Source organism: Miniopterus natalensis, chromosome 5 (assembly GCF_054644295.1).
Source record: "Miniopterus natalensis isolate mMinNat1 chromosome 5, mMinNat1.hap1, whole genome shotgun sequence".
Taxonomy (NCBI): domain Eukaryota; kingdom Metazoa; phylum Chordata; class Mammalia; order Chiroptera; family Miniopteridae; genus Miniopterus; species Miniopterus natalensis.
The window spans coordinates 12,909,319-12,931,663 of record NC_142085.1 but is presented as its reverse complement, the minus strand read 5'-3'; the positions used below and the strand labels follow the sequence as shown (position 1 = coordinate 12,931,663).

At 46.1% G+C, this 22,345-nt stretch overlaps 1 protein-coding gene across 1 annotated transcript in view; it reads left to right on the top strand.

The window, feature by feature from the left end:
• The window catches only part of KIF6 (kinesin family member 6), a 338,850-nt gene that overhangs the window by 4,310 nt on the left and 312,195 nt on the right, over positions 1–22,345 (top strand). The window contains exon 3 of the mRNA XM_087817374.1: positions 3,442–3,516. Coding sequence (XP_087673500.1) covers positions 3,442–3,516 — 75 coding nt within the window. The remainder of the gene's footprint in view (positions 1–3,441; positions 3,517–22,345) is intronic.

Here is a 22,345-nt window from a genome sequence, read left to right as displayed (position 1 = left end):
CCTTCTTTATAACATAAATGATATACAGACCTCAACACATACGCACACTCTATATCCGTACTGTCCAATGTAGCAGCCACTGGCCACATGTAGGTCTTAAGCACTTGAAATGTGGCTAGTCCAAACTGAGGTGTGCCAGAAGTGTAAATATATCAAGGGTGTTTGAAAGCTTAGTATGAGAAAAAAAATAATATAAACTATCTCAAGAATATTTTCATATTGTTTCCTTATTAAAATGATAACGTTTTTAATGTATTGTGTTAAGATATAATTTAACCTGTTTCTTTTTTACTTTTTAAAAAAATCCTCACCTGAGTATTGTGGTGTGTTTTTTTAGAGAGAGGAAAGGAGAGAGAGCGAGGGAGAGAAAAACATTGATATGAGAAACATCAATCGGTTGCCTCCCATATGTGCTCTGACCAGGGATCAAACCCGCAACCTAGGTATGTGTCCTGACCAGGAACCCCACCTGCAGACTTTCGGGTGTATGGGACAACACTCTAACCAACGGAACCACCCAGCCAGCACTGTTTCTTTTTACTCTTAAATAAAATGAAGCTACTAGGAAATTTTAAATGACATATATACTCTCATTTATGGATCGCATTACATTTCTCTTGGACAGCCCTAAGCTGTGTGGTTCAGGGGGAAAGCACCAGACAGCTGTCCCTGGACTGTCATCAGTGCCCTGAGTCCAAACACTCTTCCCGTAGCCAGGCCCTGAATTTTGAAATTCTGGCTGCTTCACTGTCTTTGTTTCCCAGTTTCAGATGATGTGCAGGGAGTGCGACAAAGCCCCTGCCCTTATGGTGCTTACGTTTTAGTGGGAGGAGATGGACAAGAAGATCAATAAGTAATATGTGTGTCAGAAAGTGTTAAGTGCCCTGGAGCAAAATGAGGCAGGGACAGGGACTGGGGAGTGCCAGGCTAAGGGCATCAAAAGGGAGGGAAGGTGGCAGAATGTCACAGGGCAGTCAGGGAAGGGGTACAAGAGGTGACATTTGAACAGGGCATTCAAATACCCAAGGGATGGGAATTCCCCGCCGAGAACATAGTGAGAGCAAAGTCCCTGCGATGGGAAAATGCCCGGCTTGTCGGAAGAGGAGGGACCTGTGTGGCTGGAGGAGAGTAAGCCGGGGTGGGGTGTGTGTGAAAGGGGCGGCAGAGAGGCCAGACCATACGGAGCTTTCCTCCGAAGTGCCACGGAAGGCAGCGGAGGGTTTTGATCAGAAGAATGAAGTAATCTCACTTATATCTGAGCAGGATCACTCTTGCTAACATGTAGCAAATAGACTGCAAGGGAGTAAAGGAGACCAGGCGAGATATTTTGGCAGCGTGGGCCGGGGGAGCCGCAAGTGGAAATGTGGAGAAATAGTTGGATTCTGCTGTGTTATAAAGGTCAGAGGTGGCAGAGTTTGCTGATGGGTTGGATATAGAGTGTAATGGAAAGAGAGGAGTCAAGGATGCCCTAAGGGCTTTGGACTGAGCTTTGGAAAGGATGGAGTTGTCGTTTACTGGGATGAGGCGGGCCAGGGTGAGCAGCTTTGAGGTGGGAAGAGGTCAGCATGTGCCAGATTCGAAATGCAGTTTAGAAAAAGCCGACACAACCTCCCAATAAATGAAGGGCCTCCTAGGAATCCGGAAACCTAAGTCAGGTCTCAAGGTGCATCATTGATTTGCTCCAGGGCTGTAAGTCAATTGCTTTATCTCCCTGGGATAAAGCAGCTTCTCCTGCTGTAAAAGATTAGACTCAGCTTGTTAAAACTCTATGATGCTATTTTGCTCCTCAAAGGTATTCAGAAAAATAGATGACCATAATGCCTTCTCGGATTACTATGCAACTTGTATCGTAAAAATAAAATATTTGGCGATGACGGTTTGATGTTTAATGTTTACTGAACCCCCTGCCATCCCTTTGGTTTACATGGTGACAGATGTAACTCCTGTCGCTTATGGAAGTGGGACTGGGAATGGCTGCTGACCCACCGAGTCATCATCGACCTGGTGAAGAATCCAGTCAGCCTTATCTTTGTCCTCAGAAGCACCGCTGGTCTGTGTTCAGCTGTCACAGCTGGCAGGGCTCTGAACAGCACTGTGTGGCCATGTCCCCATGTCCGTATCTGGAGCTCTGATGCGCCTGTAGGGTTTGAGGCCTGGTCTGGGCTCCCCCGGGCAATGTCGTTGTCGAAAACGTAACCTTGCCTGCTGAGCAACGTCCTAGCCGGAGCGCCTCGCAATCTCTCTGAAGTTAATTTTGATTAAAGACAATGAATCTCATTTTACTCCCTATTTCCAACCCAGCTCCAGATATCCTTCTGAACCTCCCCAGGAGTGTAAACAGTCCTGCATTCCATGTGGTCTCCACATGAATCGAAGATGTTGTGCCCAGTTCACTTGTGTCAGGCAGACACATAGACCAGAGGGTCCCAAGTCATCTGAAAGCTGCTCAGGATGCCCTCAGCCTGTTTGTTGGAAAGGTTTTGCTTAAAAGCATCCCACCCCCACCCCCGTGTAATTTTTATTTTGAAAACTTTTCAATATGCCGAAGATGTGGAAAATAGTGCAGTCAACTCTCCTATACTCTGTGGGAGACCCACCAGTTATTAACCTTTTACCTTATACACTCCATTCATTCCCACCCTCTCTTTCTGCCCCCCCCCCCCCCGATGTTTTAATGGGACACAGACTTGCTGGTGGCAGCTTACCACACTGTGAAAGAGTGGGCTGTGTGTTTTCTACCCTGGGCATTCCACCGTGCATGTGACCCTGCGCGAAGCCCGGTCAGAGCGCCACTGCATGAGCGTGAACTTGACACTGTCCCACCTCCCCATGCCCCAGCCTCGCCAATCTGATACGGCTGCTCTGTGCAGGACAGATCTATCTGAAGTCACTTTTCGACTTTTGATTCATGATCAACAAAGTGAAATAAACGTCCCTGGAAATGAAGTAGCTAATACTAGGATGCAGTACCTAATTAATGGAAAAGAAACTTCAGAATTTTGAAACCGAGCTCAGTAATCATCCATTTCACAGCTGCGTTCTTTTCTTACCGGTCAGACATCAGAAGTTCTCCGGCTGTTTACATCCTGCTCTTGGGTTTCCATTTCATGCTCTTTATCTCGATTTGAATTTGATGCCGATTGTGGGCACTGTCCCTCTTGAGAGCTAAAAAACACACAGTTTATTGTTTGGTTCAAAGCCGCTGCAGTTTTTCAGAGGGATTTATTGTGCAGATCTTGTCAAAGCAATACTGTTTACCCGCCACTCGTGTGCAGGGGACAACGGCGCAGTGTGGTTGGGACTACAGGGCAAACATTGTGCTAGGTTAGGTAAGCCCAGTGTTGTAAATATGGGGTCGTTTACAAAGCTGTCAGGGAGAAAGTTAATCCAGTAGTATTTGAAGGCTCAGCTTTAAACTAATTACTGTTTTCACATTTGCAGATTTCAAAGGATTTTCGATCAAGATGCAAACCAAGAGACCGTTTTTGAAAACATTGCCAAACCAGTTGCTGAGAGGTAGGATCTCCTATATTCTGTTTAGTGGGCTAGTGGTTTTTGATCTTGTCTTCAGTTCTCCGACAGTCACGGTAAGGCGCTCCAGTGTGTTGGTTAGGTACTCGGCCTGCCGGGTGTGTCGTGACGACAGCATTAATGCCTTTGTTCAGACGGCTGCTTGTTGTAGATTTAGATCCTGAGCCTCAGAACAAGCCCCCGAGGTAGAACAGCTCTTGTTACTCCCATTTTGAAAGATACATAAATCTCTGAGGATCAGTGAGATTAAGTGACACTGTTCAGGGTCGATGGCGAGCGGTAGCTGAGTCCCAGGTGGTTTTCTGTTAAGCCCAGTGCTCTTTCCTCAGCACAGTATGTCAGTGGTTAGATGGATGTAGGACCAGGTATGGGTGACAGCTGGGGGGCCTAATAATGGTTGACCCAGCTCCACCTCGGCGTAAAAACTATATTTCAAAGCCTGGCCCTTAGCTTCTAGGACCCCTTTGTTTCTGTATATCCAGGTAGTTTCAGTCTGATGACTCTGAAAACCACAGTCCCCTGAGAATGCAGAATAAATCAGAATGCTGTTTTATTCATGTATGTGAGCAGAGTCTCCATGGGACTAGACACTCACATCCTTTGATAAGGGCACTCTCCTCCTGCCAGGAACCTCTATGGGAAACTTTTACTTAATGAGGTTGCTTTCCCGACCCTGAAATCATTTTGGGCGATTTCAATGACCGAATGATCCCCAGATATATCAGTCTTTGTGATTAAAGTGAAAACTCTACCTGCTAAATAAACCTGTTTGCAAGTCCACTGATCAGTAGACGCTGTCCGGGAACATTGTTGGAACCACATTGCCTCGTTTTGTCTCTCAAGCTTCTGTCTTATGAATCCTATTTGAATCAAGCCCTTCTCCGCCCCCCCCAGCTTTATTATTGAGATATAACTGACACATAACATTGTATAAGCTGAAGGTGCACAACCTTGTTGATTTAAACGTTTATAAACTGCAAAATGATTACCACCGTAGCGTCAGCTTCCACCTCCATCTCATTCCGTGGCGAGAACAGGTCAGACCGGCTCTCTTGACAACATTCAAGCCTGTGATACAGCATTATCAGTTATCATCACCCTGCTGCACACGAGACCCCCACGCCTGTTGATTAAACTCTTCTCTTTTAATTCGTCTTTCCTTGCAGTGGGTAAAATGCAGCTGAGGAGGCGTGAGCTATTTTACTTATAGTTGGAACCCAATAACGTGTGTTTCGGTTACATTCAGGTCTCCTAGACTGGATGTCATACATTTCTAAAAGTCCCCCTTTTAAAGTAATCCTTAAGGTTGTGTCGTTTTTCAGGTGGTTGATCTCATGTGTCTTATTTTGAAGCTTCCAAAAGTCATGCCGGGAGGGAGCCCTCGCTTCTGTTTCACGGACGTGTGGTTTTCCTCCCGTGGCCGACCGCCTCTCCCACCCCGAGCCCACACCACCCCACCCCGGCTCTCGCTGTGCCCTCCGTGTGGAGTTCCCCTCCTTCAGGAATCTGCAGAGCTGTCTCCTCAGCTCCTTGCAGCCTTTTGCTCACATATCGCCTTCTCAGTAAGACCTTCCTTTATCACCCCATTTCAAACTGCGCTCCCTGTCACCCTCACTGTTTTCTTTTCCTCAGAGCTTGTCACCATCGGACGTACTGTATAGTTTGATTCCTTACCAGCTCTCTGCCTCCCTGCCTTCCACGAGAGCAAAAGCTTCATAAAGGCTGGCGGTTTGCTTTGTTCACTGACTTACAAAGACACCCAACCCAAGGGTGACAAGATTTAAAGAGTGACAGGCCAGAGCATCTTTCCCCAGGCTGCCCAAGTGTCCCAGTGGATCATATCTTTCATCGACGGGGAACAGTCCTCTGTCTTTTTTTATGCTTTCTCCTTGTATCCCATTTCCCCCCAAAACTGTTTTTGCTAATGTTTGTTTTTTGTTAGCCTTCATCTGGTTTATCTTTCTTGGTTTCTTAATTCAGCGGCCCTGGGGGCATTTTGCTTCTAGGTATAGAATAGAGCTGGCTTTTGCCTTTTTAGCTAAACTCAGAGTCGCTGATCTTTAATTGGTTATTTTCACCTCTTTGTATCTATTATGATTACTGTAATGGTGCTGGGAGGTATTTATCCTGTCTTAGTTAATTTTTTTCTATTTATCACACCCTATTTTTCTCCCTTTCTCACTGTTCATTGGCTTGCGCTCTCTGTTGTTGTTGCTGGTGCTGTAACTCAGGAATCCCATTAATTAAGACTCATGTTTTCCTATTTAATTCAAGTTAGTGATATGACTGCTGAGCTGCATGCTTGTGGCGAGAAGGTGTAAAGCTTTAACCTTGTATCTTTGGAAATTAACTAAAGAATCTTTGTGGTTATTATTTAATACATTTCCACTAAGAAATACTTCATCATGCTCCCTCTTCTGAACTTCGGTTTTTCTGAAATCTATCCTGTGTTTTTTAGTAACATAAAAAAAAATGCTGTTTATCATATGAATTTTGCTCATTGGTTTTAGACTAATTTTTGTAAAGACAGACTTGAGTAGGTCCACAAATGTGGATGGTGGATGGTGCGTGGTGGATGGCGCATGGTGGATGGTGATGCATCGTATTAAAGAGTCCGCAGTTTCAGTTGATATTTTTCCTGGAGTGACGCTTCCTAAGCTGGAGCTCACTGATCTCAGGAGAATGGAGCGGTCTCTCAGGGGAGGCCTGCAGCCCAGGCTACGCATGGTGTATTACCCGGGAAGGGCAATTTTACTTAAAGATTTAGTGAGGAAACTTTGGAGTCTAGGCTTTTCTGAGGTCCTATCACATTCTCCTGTAAATCTGTAGAATTCCGGTTTTCCAGCCAATCTTTTGTTCTACCTAAAAGCTTGAGATCCTGGGAAAATGTGGAGCGTCAGAGGAACACGGTGCATGAACAGGGTGCACGCCGCTCGGACTGGCTGCGTCAGTGGCACAGGTCCCCGTAGCTGGCACTGGGCAGTAAAGCATCTCTGCAATACGGCAGCCAGGGTGGGTTTTGAAAAGCTATCAGTCACCTTGGGAGCCATTGCTTTTTAACCTCGATTTCACCATCGGTGAGCAATCCAGAGCCTTTGGATTTGCACTAAGAAGAGGGGGCAGGGAAAGGAAAGCTTGCAGGGCGGCCGCCTCAGCCTGGAAGACGATGTGTGAGACTTCGCGTGCCCCTGTGCTCCGGCTGCGGCTGTGGCTGCGGGGAGACCGCTGCGGGAAAAGGGGTTGTCTCGTGGGGGGCGCAGTCCCCGTGCCCTGCTGGGCTCTCCCCTTGGCTCTAGGAAACAGGCTTCGCTGAGGGTGCTCCGGGTTCCGTAGCTCGCCCAGGCCTGCTGCTCAGGCAGAGAAGGGATCCTGCACCTGCAAGACGAGGAGACCGGAGTGGGAGAGAAGAAGGCCACGGGGAGTATTTAAAAAATAAAACCAAGGCTCATCGGTCAGTCAGTCACCTCTGCATACTCATGCTCCTACCAAGTCCTGCTCAGAGCTTTTGCCATCAGGCGGAATAACCTAATTCTGGCCGCAGCCCTGTGACAAGCTCACTATGTGACCCTGCATCAGACCTGTCACTGCTGAGTCACTTGTTCCCTCTGAGAAGGGGGATGCTAAGAATGCCCCGTCGGCACGGTTGCTTCGAGGCTGGAAAGAAGCAGCACACATGGCAGTCTTTGTGAATGTCAGGGCCCTAGTCAGTGTCAGGGGTGGAAAGTTAGGAGCCTTTATTCCTTTTGCCACTTTAAAAATATGCCCATTGACTTCTGGCTCCAGGCCAAGCTGAAGTAGTCATACCTCTCCGTCCCTCTCACTAAGTACAGCTAAAAACTCTGGATGTTATGTATTAAAAAAACACAAACATTTAAAGGCTCTGAAAGGTGGAGAGACTGGCCAGGGACCTTAGGACCTGAGGCATGGCGGTGAGTTTCCTGGGTGTTTTGGTTTTGTTTTCCCCCCCCTCATCTATCCCATAATGGATGCTGGAGAAACTGGCAACCCAGAAATACCAATAGGCTGAGACTAAAGTGCCAAGAAAAGTCTGCCCTCTACAGCCAGAGGACCAGGGAAGGGGCAGCCTCGCAAGGCAGAAACCTTTAGAAGCTGGTCGTGCTGCCCCCTCCAGATACCATGGAAAAGCCCCAGCCCGGCCCCAACCCTGTCAGCCAAGGCCGGGCTGTAACAAGGGACCCGACCGCCCACTGCCAGGGTGGCATCAGAGAAGGCAACAACTCCCCCCTCCCTCCCCCACCACCGAGTTGTCAGTGCAAGTCACAGGGATCCTGAAGTGACCACCATCCAGCAGCGACAGGGCTTCCCCGCCCTGCGGTGCTGTCAGAGAGGAGCAGCGCCGTGCCCCTCCCTCTCCTCCCTAGGAGGTGTCAGTGAGGCCTGGAAGGGAGGCTGGAATCTCAATTCATCTGCAGGAATGAGGCCCCTCCACAGGCGTGAAGAAAGGCCGGTGGGGAACCTGGATCTTCACCCCCGCCTGGCAGTAGTGAGGGGGCACTTCCGTCCCCACACTGGCAGAGTATCAGGGGAGGCCTGCTGAAGTGAAAGAATTGAGCATGATTTAGAATCTTAGAGCATAATACCTAAGCTATCCAGGATGCCGTTAAAATCCATGCATCAAATACGAAACATCAGGAAAATGTCAACCTGCATAAGAAGAAACAGCCCACAGGTGCCACCACATAGGAGCCCGGGTTTTAGAGTGATCCGACAGGGTTTTAAAGTAACCATTATAGAACTGCTTCAACAAGCAGTTACAAACACGCTTTATACAAATGAAAAGGCGTAAAGTCTCAACAAACCAACCAACCAACCAACCAACCAAAAACAGATATCAAGAAGTACCAAATGGGAATTTTAGATCTGCAAAGTACAATAACTGGAAAAAAACAATCGGTGGATGGACTCAGCAACAGGATGGAGGGGTCAGAGGAAAGAATCAACAAATTTGAAGAACTGAAAGAAAACAGACTGGGGAAAAAAACACAACAAGAACAGACCCTCAGGGACCTGTGAGAACAGTCACAAAAGGTCCAGCATGCATGTCGTCAGAGTCCCAGAGGAGAGGGGAGAGAGGGTTGAAACGTTTTCAAAAAAGTAATGGTTGAAAATCCCCTAAATTTGGCAAAAGGCATAAACCTAGAGCTTCAAGAAGCAGGATAAACTCAAATCCACTTCAAGACAAATCGTAGTCAAGCTTCAGAAAACTAAAGCAAAGAAGTGATCTGAAAGCAATAAGAGAGAAATGATACCTCACCTATTGGGGGAAATCGTTTGAATTACGGTGGATTTATCATCAGACGTCAGAGAGTCTAGAAGAAAGGAGCGGAATATTCTCAGGTGCTGAAAGAAAAGGACAGTCAGCCCAGAATCCTATACTCGGTGTAATTACCCTTCAAGAATAAAGGGAAATAAAGACGTTCGCAGACAAAGGAAAACTAAAAACGAGTCCCCAGCAGACCTCCCCTGAGAGACAGGACGGGGGACGTTCTTCGAAAGAAGGGAGATGAAAAAGAACAACTCTTGGAACATCAGGGAGAAAGAACAACAGGAGGAGCAAAAACACGCATTCATAAAATACACTTTCATCCTCTTGAGGTGACAAAATTATGTTTGGTGACCGAAGCAAAAATTAAAGCATTGCCTGATGACAACTATATTACAGAGACGGGAGGGGCAGGGCCGTAAAGGGAAGCAAGGCCCTACTCTGCGTTCAGACGGGCCGTGGCACCGTCGGGAGAGCTCTGTGGGGACAGGAAGTGGCGCGTCTTGATGGCAGCGGCAGTTCCTCAGATCCACACGCGTGGCAGAGTGGCACTGAACTCTGCCACCTTCCTGTACCCACGTCAGTTTCCTGGTTTTGACCAGACGCTATAGTTATACAGGATGCGACCGCCGGGGGAAGCCGGGGGAAAGGCCCACGGGGCCACGCTGCACTCTTTGCAACGTCCTGGACGTTTATGATTATTCCCAAATAAAACAGTAACATTCCCAGGTATGAGAACTTTGGTGTCATTTGTTCTGTGATGTCCTTCTAGTCAGCAAATTAGGTAATCTGACTCATTCTACCACAACTTCTCCCCCATGGGACTCAATAAAGCGAATCCCATTTGACATTCACCAAAACATGCCTGGCAGTAAATACTTTGTTTTTCTCAAAGCTGGCTTTCAAGCAGAACACACTGGTCACAACCGAGATATACAAAAACCCATCGACTCCCACTGATCTGTTCAACTTCCGGCCACAGTTTGACTCCACCAGATGCATTGTTTATAAACATGCACCAATGCTTGGCTCCACCTCCTGCTACACTGAATTTCCTGATAACATTACGTTGCTGGCTTTTGTGATTTCACTAGCTTTCAAGTTTAACACTTTTTAAATTACATTTTCAACCAAAAACATGTGTTTGTGGTTAAAAACATGAAAACCTATCAGCTTAAAATCATGAAATTATACAAAATGATGACCTTGAGGTCCTCCACCAGCATCTTAACAAAGAGGGTAAATTTGCCTTCCACCTACAGCTAGTGGATTTAGAGAGAGAGCGGCTGCCCGGCCGGGCGTGGCTCAGCAGTTGAGTGTCTACCTAGGATCCAGGCGATCAGGGTTCGATTCCTGGTCAGAGCACATGCCCGGGTTGCGGGCTCTATCAATGACTCTCTTATCATTGATGTTTCTATCTCTCTCCCTCTCCCTTCCTCTCTCTGAAATCAATAAAGATATATATATATATATATATATATATATATATATATATATATATATATATATATATATATAACAAACAAACAAAAAAAAAACAAAAAGAGAGAGAGCAACGGCAGTGCATCTGATAAGCATAGATTGTACTAACGATGCACACTTCAAATATGGATTTTATTATCGTAGGTAGGCAAACACATGAGTCTAATTCTAGAGGTTTCTTCTTAAGAATGTCCAATCAAGAAACTTTGGTGGTAATCACTATAAGTTAAAGCTATTTGTAATTTATTAGATAAAATACCTCTAAAGAATAGCCTAAGAGTTGTACGAAGGGGTTTGATTGTGGAGACTGTGTGTTCTGACAGACCATGTACACGTGGTGGAAATCTCTGGGTCATTGGTAGGATAAAGGCATTGCTTGAATCAGAAAAACAGTAGAAGGGACTGAGCGGTAGATCAGAGATGCTCTCACGGTGATGTGACTCCTCAGCAAGAAGGGACTTGTCTTGGTCTGGCACCTCCCCCCCCCATCCCCACCCAGGCAGATGCTGAAGCTGGGATTCCAGTGAAAGTAGCTGATTTGGGAGGTGAGCCCAGGAGGCACCAGTAGGGGAGTGAGGAAGTGACACAGGGAAGGAACTCTGGAGGACTGAGGGGGCTGCGCCTCAGAGTTGTCCCACCAGAGGGGCAAAGCAGCTCCTTTGTATTTAGCCACCCCTGTTCCTGCCTGGTTGAAGCTGCTTCCAGGGTGTTAACACCTTGGCACGTCAGCCTCACCTGTGTATGAGTTAAACAGGAGCTCAGAGCAGGATGCGTGTGAGGCAGAGCCCCTGGCCCCTGCAGTAAGAAGCCACCAGTGTGAGTGGGAACCGGGAATGCTCAGGGAATGGGGCGGGAGCAAGCTCACTGCGGCCACAGCACATCCGCATTCCTGCCAGGGGTAGCCTGAAAACTTCTGGGCTTCTCTCCTCAGCAATTACCCTGACAGCAAAGCAGATTAAAACAAAACCCAAAAGGAAAACAGAAGGCAATAGTATTTGTGTCTACATCTTCATGTGAGATTGGGTTCTCCAAACGTGGTGATGCCGAAACGGAGAAGAGAAATTATCTGCACATTGAGTATGGACCCGAGCTCTCCCCGTTTCCCCCCAAACTCTGAAATTCATGTACTCACTAACAGTTTGGAGGATAGTAGAAAAGTTCCCTCACTCACAAATAATTAAAAACACTGTCTTTTATATTGCTAGCCCTCAGACACATCAAGTGTGTCCCCAACCCACAGCCTTTGCACTTGCTGTTCCCTCTGCTTAGACTCTTCCCCAGGTGTGCTCATGGCCTCTGCCTGTCTCTACAGCATGTACCACCAACTGATATCCTACATGGAGAGTTTACTAGTTATGTTTGTTTATTTTCTGCCTCCGCCCGCTCGGATGTACCCTTCATGGAGACGAGGCCTCTGCCTTGGTCTGCTGCTGTGCCCCAGCTCCCGGAGCAGGGCCAGCCGTGTGTTGGATGCGCACGGTTTGGTGAGTGAGAGACTGAGCTAGGGAGGCTCATCCTATAGGAGCTGGAGCCTCTCATTCCTGCCGAATGCATTAGTGATGGGCTGTATTTCTTGTAAAAGGGGTTTTACTTTTGGTTCTTTCCTGAAGTATTTTTTTGGACAGAGGCCTTTTCAGTGAATCTAAAATAACACCATAGATGGCTGCTTTTTTGTTGAGCCTAGTGGTTCTCAAAGTGTGGTTCTTGGACCAGCAGCATCCACATCACCTGGGAACGTGATAGAAATGCAGATTCATAGGCTCATGGGACCTACTGAGTCAGAGCAACCTGTGTTTCAACAATCCCTCCAGGTGATTCCAATGCCCACCGAGGCATGAGAGCCACTGATCCAGGTGTAACGCTTAACACAGGTACCCGTGCTGTTTCTTATTAATGATACCTTTCTCAGAGCCCTGGGGTGCACTTTAAACAACTTTGCAGTTTTGAAATCGATGTTTGTTTATAATGTGCACTTTAAACAACTTTGCAATTTTGAAATCGATGTTTGTTTATAATGTACATCCCGTTTGTTTCTAAAATAAGTTGAAGCACCTTATTATAAAGCCAGGGGAGGCTTCATGGGCATGAGGCCTGTCAGGGCCTGGTGCTCAGAAGGGACCTGCCTTGGCTGGTCCCTGTTGCTAACATTTACAGGATGAAGGAAAAGAACAGAGAAATCAGGAACTATTTCTGATGCACGCCTCATCTCCCAGCTTTAACATTTAATAGCATTGCGGCTCTGGGCAAATTACTTAATCTGTTTGTGTCTCAGTTTGGGGGTTTTTGTTTTTTGTTTTTTTGTTTTAAAGACTGCAATTCACTCCAACCATGGGGCTCGTGGAAGGTGTTTTTTTTAATTCTCACCCAAGGGTCCCCTTTCCATTGCTTTTCAGAGAGCGTGGGGGCGGGGGGGAGAAACATCAATGTGAGAAAGGCATATCGACTGGCTGCCCTCTGGCACGTGCCTGCAACTGAGGCGTGTGCCCCTGGCTGGTATCAAACCCAGGACCCCTTAGTCCCCGAGCCAACGCTCCAACCACTGAGCCAAACCAGCCAGGGCTGTGTCTCAGTTTTTTATCTGTAAATGGGGAAGATGACACTTTATTAGCTACTTCATTTGCCATGATGATCAAATTGTATTGCACATGAAAACACATGTCCTGGCACATAGTACGTGCTCAGTAAGTATTAGCTCTTACCCGTTTTGGGCTCCCCACCAACATTTTTATAGAAAAAGATTTTTCAGTCTAATTCAGGGTTATGAATGTTTTTTCTTTATGGATTTTTTCCCCCCTTGAATTGTTTTAGATTTGGCTTCTCCTGAGGCACAAGTTTGCAATTTTATCATAGATCTTTATTCTAAGACTTGAGAATGCATTCACGGATACTCCAAAGGTATTTCTAGTTATTATCATTCACCTTAATATTCTCCAAAAGAATGACCTATAAGGAAGGAAAATAGATTGCAAAGCCCTGTGGGAAATCCTTCCATACAAATGTGTGGGATTGATTACAACCAGCACGGTTTTTACCATAATTGTTTGAATTCGTAACTGTGGTAAAAAGCACAGCCATACTTAAACTGTGTTGTTTAAATTGTTGGGGGAACTATAGCAATAAATGTCCCTTATGTTTTATCACTTGCAGGTCCACATACCTTCCTCATTTGAAAGTTGCTTGACTCGGAGCAGAGCTCTTTTAGCAGAATCTCTGTCATTTGCAGTGAACTTGGCCTTTCCATTTATGCTCCACCAAGTGTTTCTGGTCACATTTTTAGTGTGCTTCTTGCAAAGTAATGCAAGCAGATTTCCTTAGTGCTATGTGAAAACACTGAGATACGTTTCATTCTGTGTAGAGCTTTGTCAGTCTCATTGACCTTTCCCATGTATCGTCTCCCTGAATTTCTGTAGAAGCGCTGTGGGTAGATAGGTGTCATTGCCGTTGCGGATGAGAAAGCGGGGCTCTGAGCACCCAGTTAGATTGGGCCGGGCAGTAATTAGGTTGCGGAGCTGAGACTAGACTAGCTCTTCCTTGCGTAGTCCCTGCATCCTTAAATTGCTGTATCACTCGACTGCATTTACCTATCTTATTTCATCTTGTCGCAGCCGCCCTCCGCTAAGTTCACCAGCGATGTTCACGCCACGGGCCAGTGGCTGTTTCTCAGTGCCCGCCCCGTCCCTCCTCCCTCCGCGGTGCTCGTCCCGCTCTTCCCGGCCGCTGCGGGCAGGGCTGGGAGGGCGGTTCTGTCTCGGTCAGTGTTGGGGGCTGCGGTGCGGAAGGTGACAGGCACCTCCTGGGTTTTTCCTTCCCACCTCCTGAGTTTTTCCTTCCCACCTCCTGGGTTTTTCCTTCCCACCTCCTGGGTTTTTCCTTCCCACCTCCTGGGTTTTTCCTTCCCACCTCCTGGGTTTTTTCTCCTGTGCTCCAGAGGTCCACGATCTCTGCGTGGTCCTTTAAGCATCACACCCTTTTCCCAGTGTCCTGCCTAATTTTCATGTGCCCTAAACGATAGCTCTTCCTTCAGTCCATAAAATGTCTTCATCCGATGTAGCTATTCCCAGAGAAAACAATGAGATAAACCGAACTTGACTCAACACTCATTCAGCCAACATTTGTTGAGTGCTAGCTATGCAGCAGGCACTACAAGCAAGTCTTAACTTTCTTAGAGGGAATTTTATTAGAAAAAAGATCCTTGTTTACCAAAATTAGGCCAAGACTGATGGAATTTCGGGCGCTGAATTTCTCACACTGAAATGAAAGAAGTTATCTGTGTGTTAGAAGACATTTGGGGCAAGGGTTCAGTTATGTCATTTCCATGCCTACCATGCTCACAGACTCTGATGAGAGAAAATGTCCCACCCGTATTCCCTAGGGAACTATGTTGTGGCCCCGTGACATTGCCCCGGGAGCCATGCTGATAGGATCAGAAGAAGGGAGCTGAGTCCAGGGCAGCGGTGCACAGGCGGGCGTGGCTTGGGAGGTAGACCTGGGGCTAGAAGTGTTGCCCAACTAGAGATGAGCTGGGGCCATTAGCGTGTCACTCTTGGCCCTGTGACCTGGGAAACTGAACAGAGCAGGCTGCTGGCTGCAGGAACAGACGCTGAAAGACTGTCAGAGGGAATGAAGCCGGAGGGATCGCAGGGGTGATGGTTATGAACCAACGGAATGATCGCTCGACAAAGATCAGCCAGGGGAACATCCAGCAGGGTCTGGGGCCTGGAGGAAATCCCTGTTTCCACATGCTCTTGTGTGCTTTTTTAGTTTTTAAATCCTTACCTGGGGATATGTTCATTAATTTGAGAGAGAAACATCCATTGGTTGCCTCCCGTATGCACCCCAACCAAGGGTTGAAACTGCAACCTAGGTAGGTGCCCCAATTGGGAATCGAACCCGCAACCTTTTTGGTGTATGGGACGATGCTCCAGCCACCCGAGCCACCCGGCCGAGGCAAGCTCTTGTGTCCTTACGGTCCCCTTCCACCCTCCGTTCTTGTTCGTTACGACCAAACACATCTAATTAAATCAGGGTCGCTGGAAAAGGAGGCTTGATCTGGTTTCTTTATGTCTAACATTGGCTGAGTAGATTTAGAAATTACTTTTTCCCACAGCTTTATTGAGGTTTTATTGGCAAATAAAAAGTGTATGCAGTTAGGTTGTACATTGTGATTTTATTTAGAAATTACTTTTGAGTGTATTGAATGCCCAAAAGCAAAGCGATAGTTGTGTAAACCAAGTTTGAGGTCTGAATCAGAGATCACTGGGTCTAGTTCTCTAGTGTAAAACCAAAACCTGTGCCCTCCTCCATCAGTGACTGCAAGTGAAGCAGGTCATGTCACTTCCCTGCTCAACCCTTTAGTGGCTCCCCGTTTCCTTCTGAGAAAAGCCCAGCCTTTTAGGATGGTCCAGAAATCTCCAGCTTCACAGACCTGGCTGTGCAGTCGCTCAGCCCCTGCATGGAAAAGGGCCCCATGCTCGCTTCAGTCCTCCACTGTTGTCTTGAATGTCTGAAACTTATCTTTGAACTTGCATTTTGTAAGTGAAGTTCAGTGGGAAAAGGAGGGGCGATCCCTGGAGCAGCAGCGGCGTGCACACACACGGGCTCAGGCACTGAAGGCCGCGCATGCAATAGGGTTTGGTCAGCTCCGCGCTGCGCACCCGGGGACAGCCCGGGGCACCCTGAAGCCCTGAGGGGCAGGCACACTGGGAGCTAGACGGCGGCATCAGCAGAAAGGTAGCAGGGCCCTGGCAGAGAGCAGGGGCTTCCCAGGGGGCAGCACCCGGACACCATGGGAGCCCGGCTGTCCCGAGGGTCCACAGAGCCGGGCCCGGAGGCAGCTGGTGTTAACTCTCCGGCCTGAGTGTCTGGACGGGAACTGCTGGCACTCGGGCAGCAAACTTCATCAGTCAGTTAGTACAGAATGAAAGTGGACATGTGGACATTGCGATAAACATTTCAGAGAGTTGGAATTCTTCAAACTTAGAGTTTTCAGTTTTGAAAACTGCTGCAACATCGAAAGCAAATTATTCACAAGCTTGGAAATGGATTAAGTTTAAAGATGACCATACCCAACAGAAAAGGACACTATTTTCATAGGAAGCTTTAAGAGCTTCCAATTAATGTGGAAGACAATTTTTAAATTAATTTTTCCTGTAGTCGTAGACACAGTGATAGAATAAATAACAGGTGTTTTGAATTACGTACAAATCACAAAACTACTTTCAGTTTGTTGTTCAACCTCCACAAGTTACCAGAGATGTCAGAGGCAACATTAAAATGCATTGTATATATTTGCATTTAAAATTAAATTCAAACTTACATGAAACTGATTTGTCTGAAGTTAAATCATTTCAGAGAAGTTGTTTTGCAAGATGTGTCAGCTTAGATATACTAAAATTTATATTTTGAAATAATTTATCAGAGATTTACCTCAGCGTTGTCACAGCCTATAAAATACACTTAACAGCTCCCGGTAACAGTGGCATCGGCAGAAAGGTCTTTCTCAGTATTTAAAACTATCAAAAAATTTTTTTGATCTTGCATTTGCCAAGAGCTTTCAGTTATATCAGTTGAAAATGAAGCTGTTAAATATATACCTTTTGGTGATCTAATAAATGAATATGTAGAAAAGCAAATGAGGAAGATTGTATGATTGATCAAGATATATGAATAAAATATCATTATTTTGTTATACAAAATTATGACAACAACATATTATTTTTTTAACTTGAAAGTTTTATGAGTCACATAATACTGTTATTCCTCTAATTATAAGTAATCCCTGTATTATAAGTACTGAAATATATATATATATTTTAATATATCTTTATTGATTTCAGAGAGAGGAAAGGAGAGGGAGAGAGAGAGAGAGAAACATCAATGATGAGAGTCATTGGGGATCGAGCCCGCAACCCGGGCATGCGCCCTGACCGGGAATCGAACCCTGATGGCCTGGATCCTAGGTTGACGCTCAACCGCTGAGCCACGCCTGGCCGGGCAGTACTGAAATATTTGAAAGGGAAAAAGCTTTTTATTTTAATACCTTTGATAGCACTTTCCCTCTGTTTGAACAAGGGGCCCTGCATTTTCACTGTGCACTGAGCCCTGCAAATAATGTCACTTCTCCTGTCACAGAGGCCCTCCATCATCTCCTTCCCTCTCGTAAGCAAAGGGGCCCTTACCTTATAGTTTTGTGTATTTTTTTCCCTAATATTCTCCCCTTTGCTCACTCTGCACCGTGTTTCAACACTCAGAACTCTTCAGCCTTAGGGCTTTTATCCTGGCTGCCTTCTCTGCCCAGCATGCTCTTCCCCCAGATCCCCACATAGCTCATACCGTCCTCCCTTTAAAGCCTTTGCCGAAATGTTACCTTCTTCACGAGGCACATCCTGATCGCCCCAGTTAAAGCTGCAGGCGTCCCTCTTCCCTGCCGCTATTCCCACTATCTTACTCTGCATTTCTCTTTCCCCGCAGTACTTACACCTTCTGACATACAGTGTATGTACTGTGTCTGTTGTACATTATCTGTTTCCTCTGCTAAAATGTCAGCTTCACAGGGACAAGAACCAGTCTGTCAACCGATGGTTCCCAAGCACCTACAATGGAGCTGGCACGTGGTAGGTAGATGCCCAGTGAGTGTCTGTGGAATGAATGGGGTCTGAAACCACTAGATAAACATGCAGTTGCTCTATGCACACTACAGCTCTTCACATAGCTGCAATGCGTTATTCTTTGTTGTGCAGTAGGCAAATTAGGTTCTTGATTCCTCAAATTGTTTATAGCTAATGCTTTTGTATTTCCAACTGCTCTAATTAATGAAATTCCCATTATAGAGCCATACACTCAATGCATTCTAATTAAATCGTGTTGTTCATATAATTGTTGCATATTTAGAGCCCTAAAAGACTTTCAGAACACTAAAAACTTTGTTATAAAAGCTCCAACAGTTGAAATAAAAAGAAACCCCAGTGTCTTAATTCTTTCTTTACTTGTTAAGAATGTTCATCTCCTGTGAGACCCTGTTTTACCTCCATCTAAGTGGTAATAGAATGCAGTACGTTTTCACTTAGGGATGTCTGCATTTTCATTCTGGATTTAGGTGCACAGCCACTTGTGTAGGAATTATTCTTATTCATGGACAAAATATTCTTCTTGGAGCTTTTTAGATCTTTGAAAGTCAATATTCCTTTTACTTCTGATTTAATTTTGATTAGTTTATCACAAGAACAACAAATTTCCTCCTCACCGAGACAAAATCAGGATTATTGTTACAACTAGGATTATCCTTTTTTTAAAAAATAAACTTGAGCTGCATGCTACTTAAGAAAACGAAATTGCTTCTTTAATGGGAGAAACTGTTACTGAAAGTCGCTGTGCTATCGTGTTTTTGGTAGAGTGTTTATATCAAGACACTAAAATTTGGATTTCCAAGGAAGCCACCAGAGTAATGAAACACTTAAGTAGCACTCCAAAACTATTTTCTAAATGTGGCTATGACATGAACCTTGATTAGCTTCTCTAAATATGATTAGAAAGTTGAAAATCATGATAACAGTCTCATATCCATATTAGATTTTTCAATGTCCATGTGATACTACTATTATATGACCAATATTACATGAGTGACATGAATCAAAACTTTAGGGTACTGAAGAGATACTAAGACAGATACTAGAAAGTTGCCGATTCTGTCCTTTCCCTGTCTATTTTCTCTTTACTACGTCAACCAACCTGCTAGGTCACATGGGAAAACGAACAGTCTTATGTTAGTCTCCAGAAGTTTCTCAATGATAAGAGGTAGCAACCCACCTCAAACCTAAGAAAAAGGGGCTTCCCGGCTTACACTTCTGGGGCTGGCAGCTCCAGGTTCACAGGGTTACAGAACCGGGACCTTCTTTCCTCCAGTGTGAGGATCATGGAGCGACCTCCCATCCCCAGACCAATCGCTGTCACCAGAGGGTGGAGTGGTCGCTTCACCTAGGTCTCCCCGACCTGCCAGAGCCCTGCCTGTGCCACGTGGAGATGCGGAGAGATGCTGCCAAAGGACAGCATCTTCCAAAGGTGACGCCAGAAGAAGAGGGATAGGAAAGCAAGCTGGACACCTCAGCCTGGAGCTGATAGGCAAAGAAAACAAAGCCCAATCAATTTGAAGATAACGACAGGAGAGTTAAGGGTTGGGGACTCTCGGGTGACTAGACAAAGCCTGAGGGCTTGTTCACATTTTCACTGGGTCCTGTGGTATCTAATCATTAAACTCATCTTTAATCATGGGAGGTTGACAGCTGTCAGTATATTTGGGGTTGATTGTAGTAATATCATACTGGATGAAGAGGAACTAACGTGCACTAGGTTCCTACTGTGTGTTAGGCCATAAGCAGTGAGGTATTGTACATCTGTACACGTACATTAGTTGAGTCAATGAAGTGTTGATTCATCTGTCAGAGAAGCAAAACAGAGACGGACTCATAGGTAGAGAGCAGGCCGACAGCTGTGGGGGCTTTCTGGGCGAGGGGGTGGAGGGATTGAGCGAAAAAAGAGAAAACTCATGGGCATGGACAGCAGTGTTGAGGGGAGGGGGCGGGGGTGAGGCGGAGAAGGGTGCAGGGGAGACTTGACCTGGGGTGGTGAGTACACAGTACAGTGAACAGATGATGTGCTGTAGAATTGTGCACCTGAAACCCGTATAATTCTGTTAACCGGTGTCACCCCAATAAATTCAATAAAAAGGAAAAACAGAAAAAAGGAAACAGAAAAGTTAATAGTGGCTTGAAGGTATAAGTGTTTATTATCTCACATAAAAGAAACCTGAAAGTAGGCAGCCCAAGGCTGCACTGGCCGCTCATGACCCCTGGGGACCCAGGCTCCCCCTCTCCTGTCCCGTTCTTATCGCATCATGCGGTGGCACTACGTGGCTCTTGCACTTCAGCCCAGAGGGGCACCTAGGCAGCAGGAAGGAGAGAGTAGGAGAAGGCTGCAGCTGTTCCTTTCGAAAGAGCATCCTTGGCAGTCCCACACTAAATTGCCATTTAGGTCTGTAGTCACGTGGCCACACTAAGCAGTAAGTGAGGCAGGGAAGTGTACATGCGCCTATCCTTTTATTGCACGTCACAGATGTTACATTTGTGGGGGGTGTGTGTGTGTGTTTACATATTGAAGGCAGGACCCTCTACCACAAAAAGATTACGACTCACTTTATTGTGATACTCACTTTATAGCCATGGTCTAGAACCAAGCCCACAATAACTCTGAGGTGTGCCTGGAATTCTCTTAGTTGGGTGCCCAACTAAAATTTGGGGGTTTGGTTATTAAGTAAGAGGGAGAGAATGACTACTGAGAGACAGAATTTATCTCCTAAGACATACAGCAAACATTGCTCACCGGGCTCGAAGACCACGCTACTCAAGCTGGGAAAGTTACTGTCTCTGGGTGTGGGCTGGGGGTGTGAGCGCTCCTTCCCCCTCCGGCCCAGTCCCCAGACTCGCTGAGGTGCCTCCTGGGCCTGCTGTCCGAGTCCTGGCAGCTGCTGGCTTCCCCGGAGCGCGTGTGCGTTGACCTGGGCAGTGAGGCTCCACACGGGCACCGTGTGACCACTGCTCTCTCGCGCCATCCGGTGCTCCCTGCGTGAGTGGAGAGGACAGCTGTTGAGGCAGTTACCCTTTTGATGCCGAGAGGCTACTCCGTTTCCGTCCTAAGCAGCTGGTACATGGTGTGTCCCTTCTAAACGCGAGGCTTATGTGTATTGAATACAGCATTCTTTTCTCTCATCAAAAACCATTGAGTACATAACTCTTCTGTCTCACCTCACCTATTGCAAATCCTGCAAGTGTTGTATATTAAGTAGCCTCGAGCACATGTATTAAAGTGGAGGTCTGGTAAAAGGATTTCTCCTTAGAGATTCCTTGACAAATCAAATAACGAACAGAGGCTTGGAAATATCTCAGTGATGTAACCACCATTCTTTTTGTTAGACATATAAAACCACAGAACACATTTTATTTGAACTGTAAACATGTTTAGATATGTTGAAGGCCTTGCTATGCTGCATCATATATCACAATTTTAGTACATTGAAAAAGTTGTTTGGCAATTTACCTCATGTTTTCAACCTTCCCGAGGTTAGCAGTGTGGACGAAAGGTGACTGAAGCTTCCTTAGTAAAATCCTTCATGTGCAGGATTCTGAACGATCCGTTACAGTGACCTTAACCCAAACCGCAGTGCACCGTGTCTCCATGTGGCCATCGTGTTCGAAAAGAACGGCGACGGTTGCTCTGGGGAAATTAGAGGTTCTAAAAAACTGAGCATAGAAAGACTCACTTAGTTTGGTTCTAAGTTTGGGTTTCCCTTTACTCAGACCCGTCTCCAGTTCAGCCTGCCTCTTTCCAAAGTTCGTCTAATTCACTTCCAGCGAGGGCGGCCAGATAGGCAAATGAAAATACAGGACACCAGGTCAATTTGAATTTCAGATAAACAGTGAATACATTTTTAGTACGAATATGTCCCAAATGTTGCATGGGCCATACTTATACTAGAAATTGTTATTTAGCTGAACTGCAAATTTAACTGGGCATCCTGTATTTTATCTGGCAAGCCTGCTCCCAGCCCTCGCTGCTCTGGTCTTGTCCGCATGCAGAATTTTTCTAACAGAAGTTCACGTCTCCATCAGTAGGTTCTTTTCCCCTGTGTTTCCTCTGCCTGTGGCCATCTCGTCTGCACGGTGTTTGCTTCTCCCTTTGTTGGTTTGTCAGCTTGTAGCGGTTCCCTCCTGATCTATGGGTAGCATGGCAGTGTTCATGCTTGAGGCTTTGAAGCTATTTTGAGCCCTCCCTTACCCGTTTCCTCTTACTTATTTATTTAAATTTTTAATTGATTTTTTAAATCAATTTTTAATTGATTTTTTTTAGAGCGAGAGGAAGGAAAAGGGAGGGAGAGAAACATTGATGCGGGATCAAAACATTTTTGTGAGAGCAAAACATCAGTTGACTGAGTCCTACATGCCCCCCCCCCCCCCCCCCCTTAGATCGAGCCTGCAACCCAGGCATGTGCCCTGACCC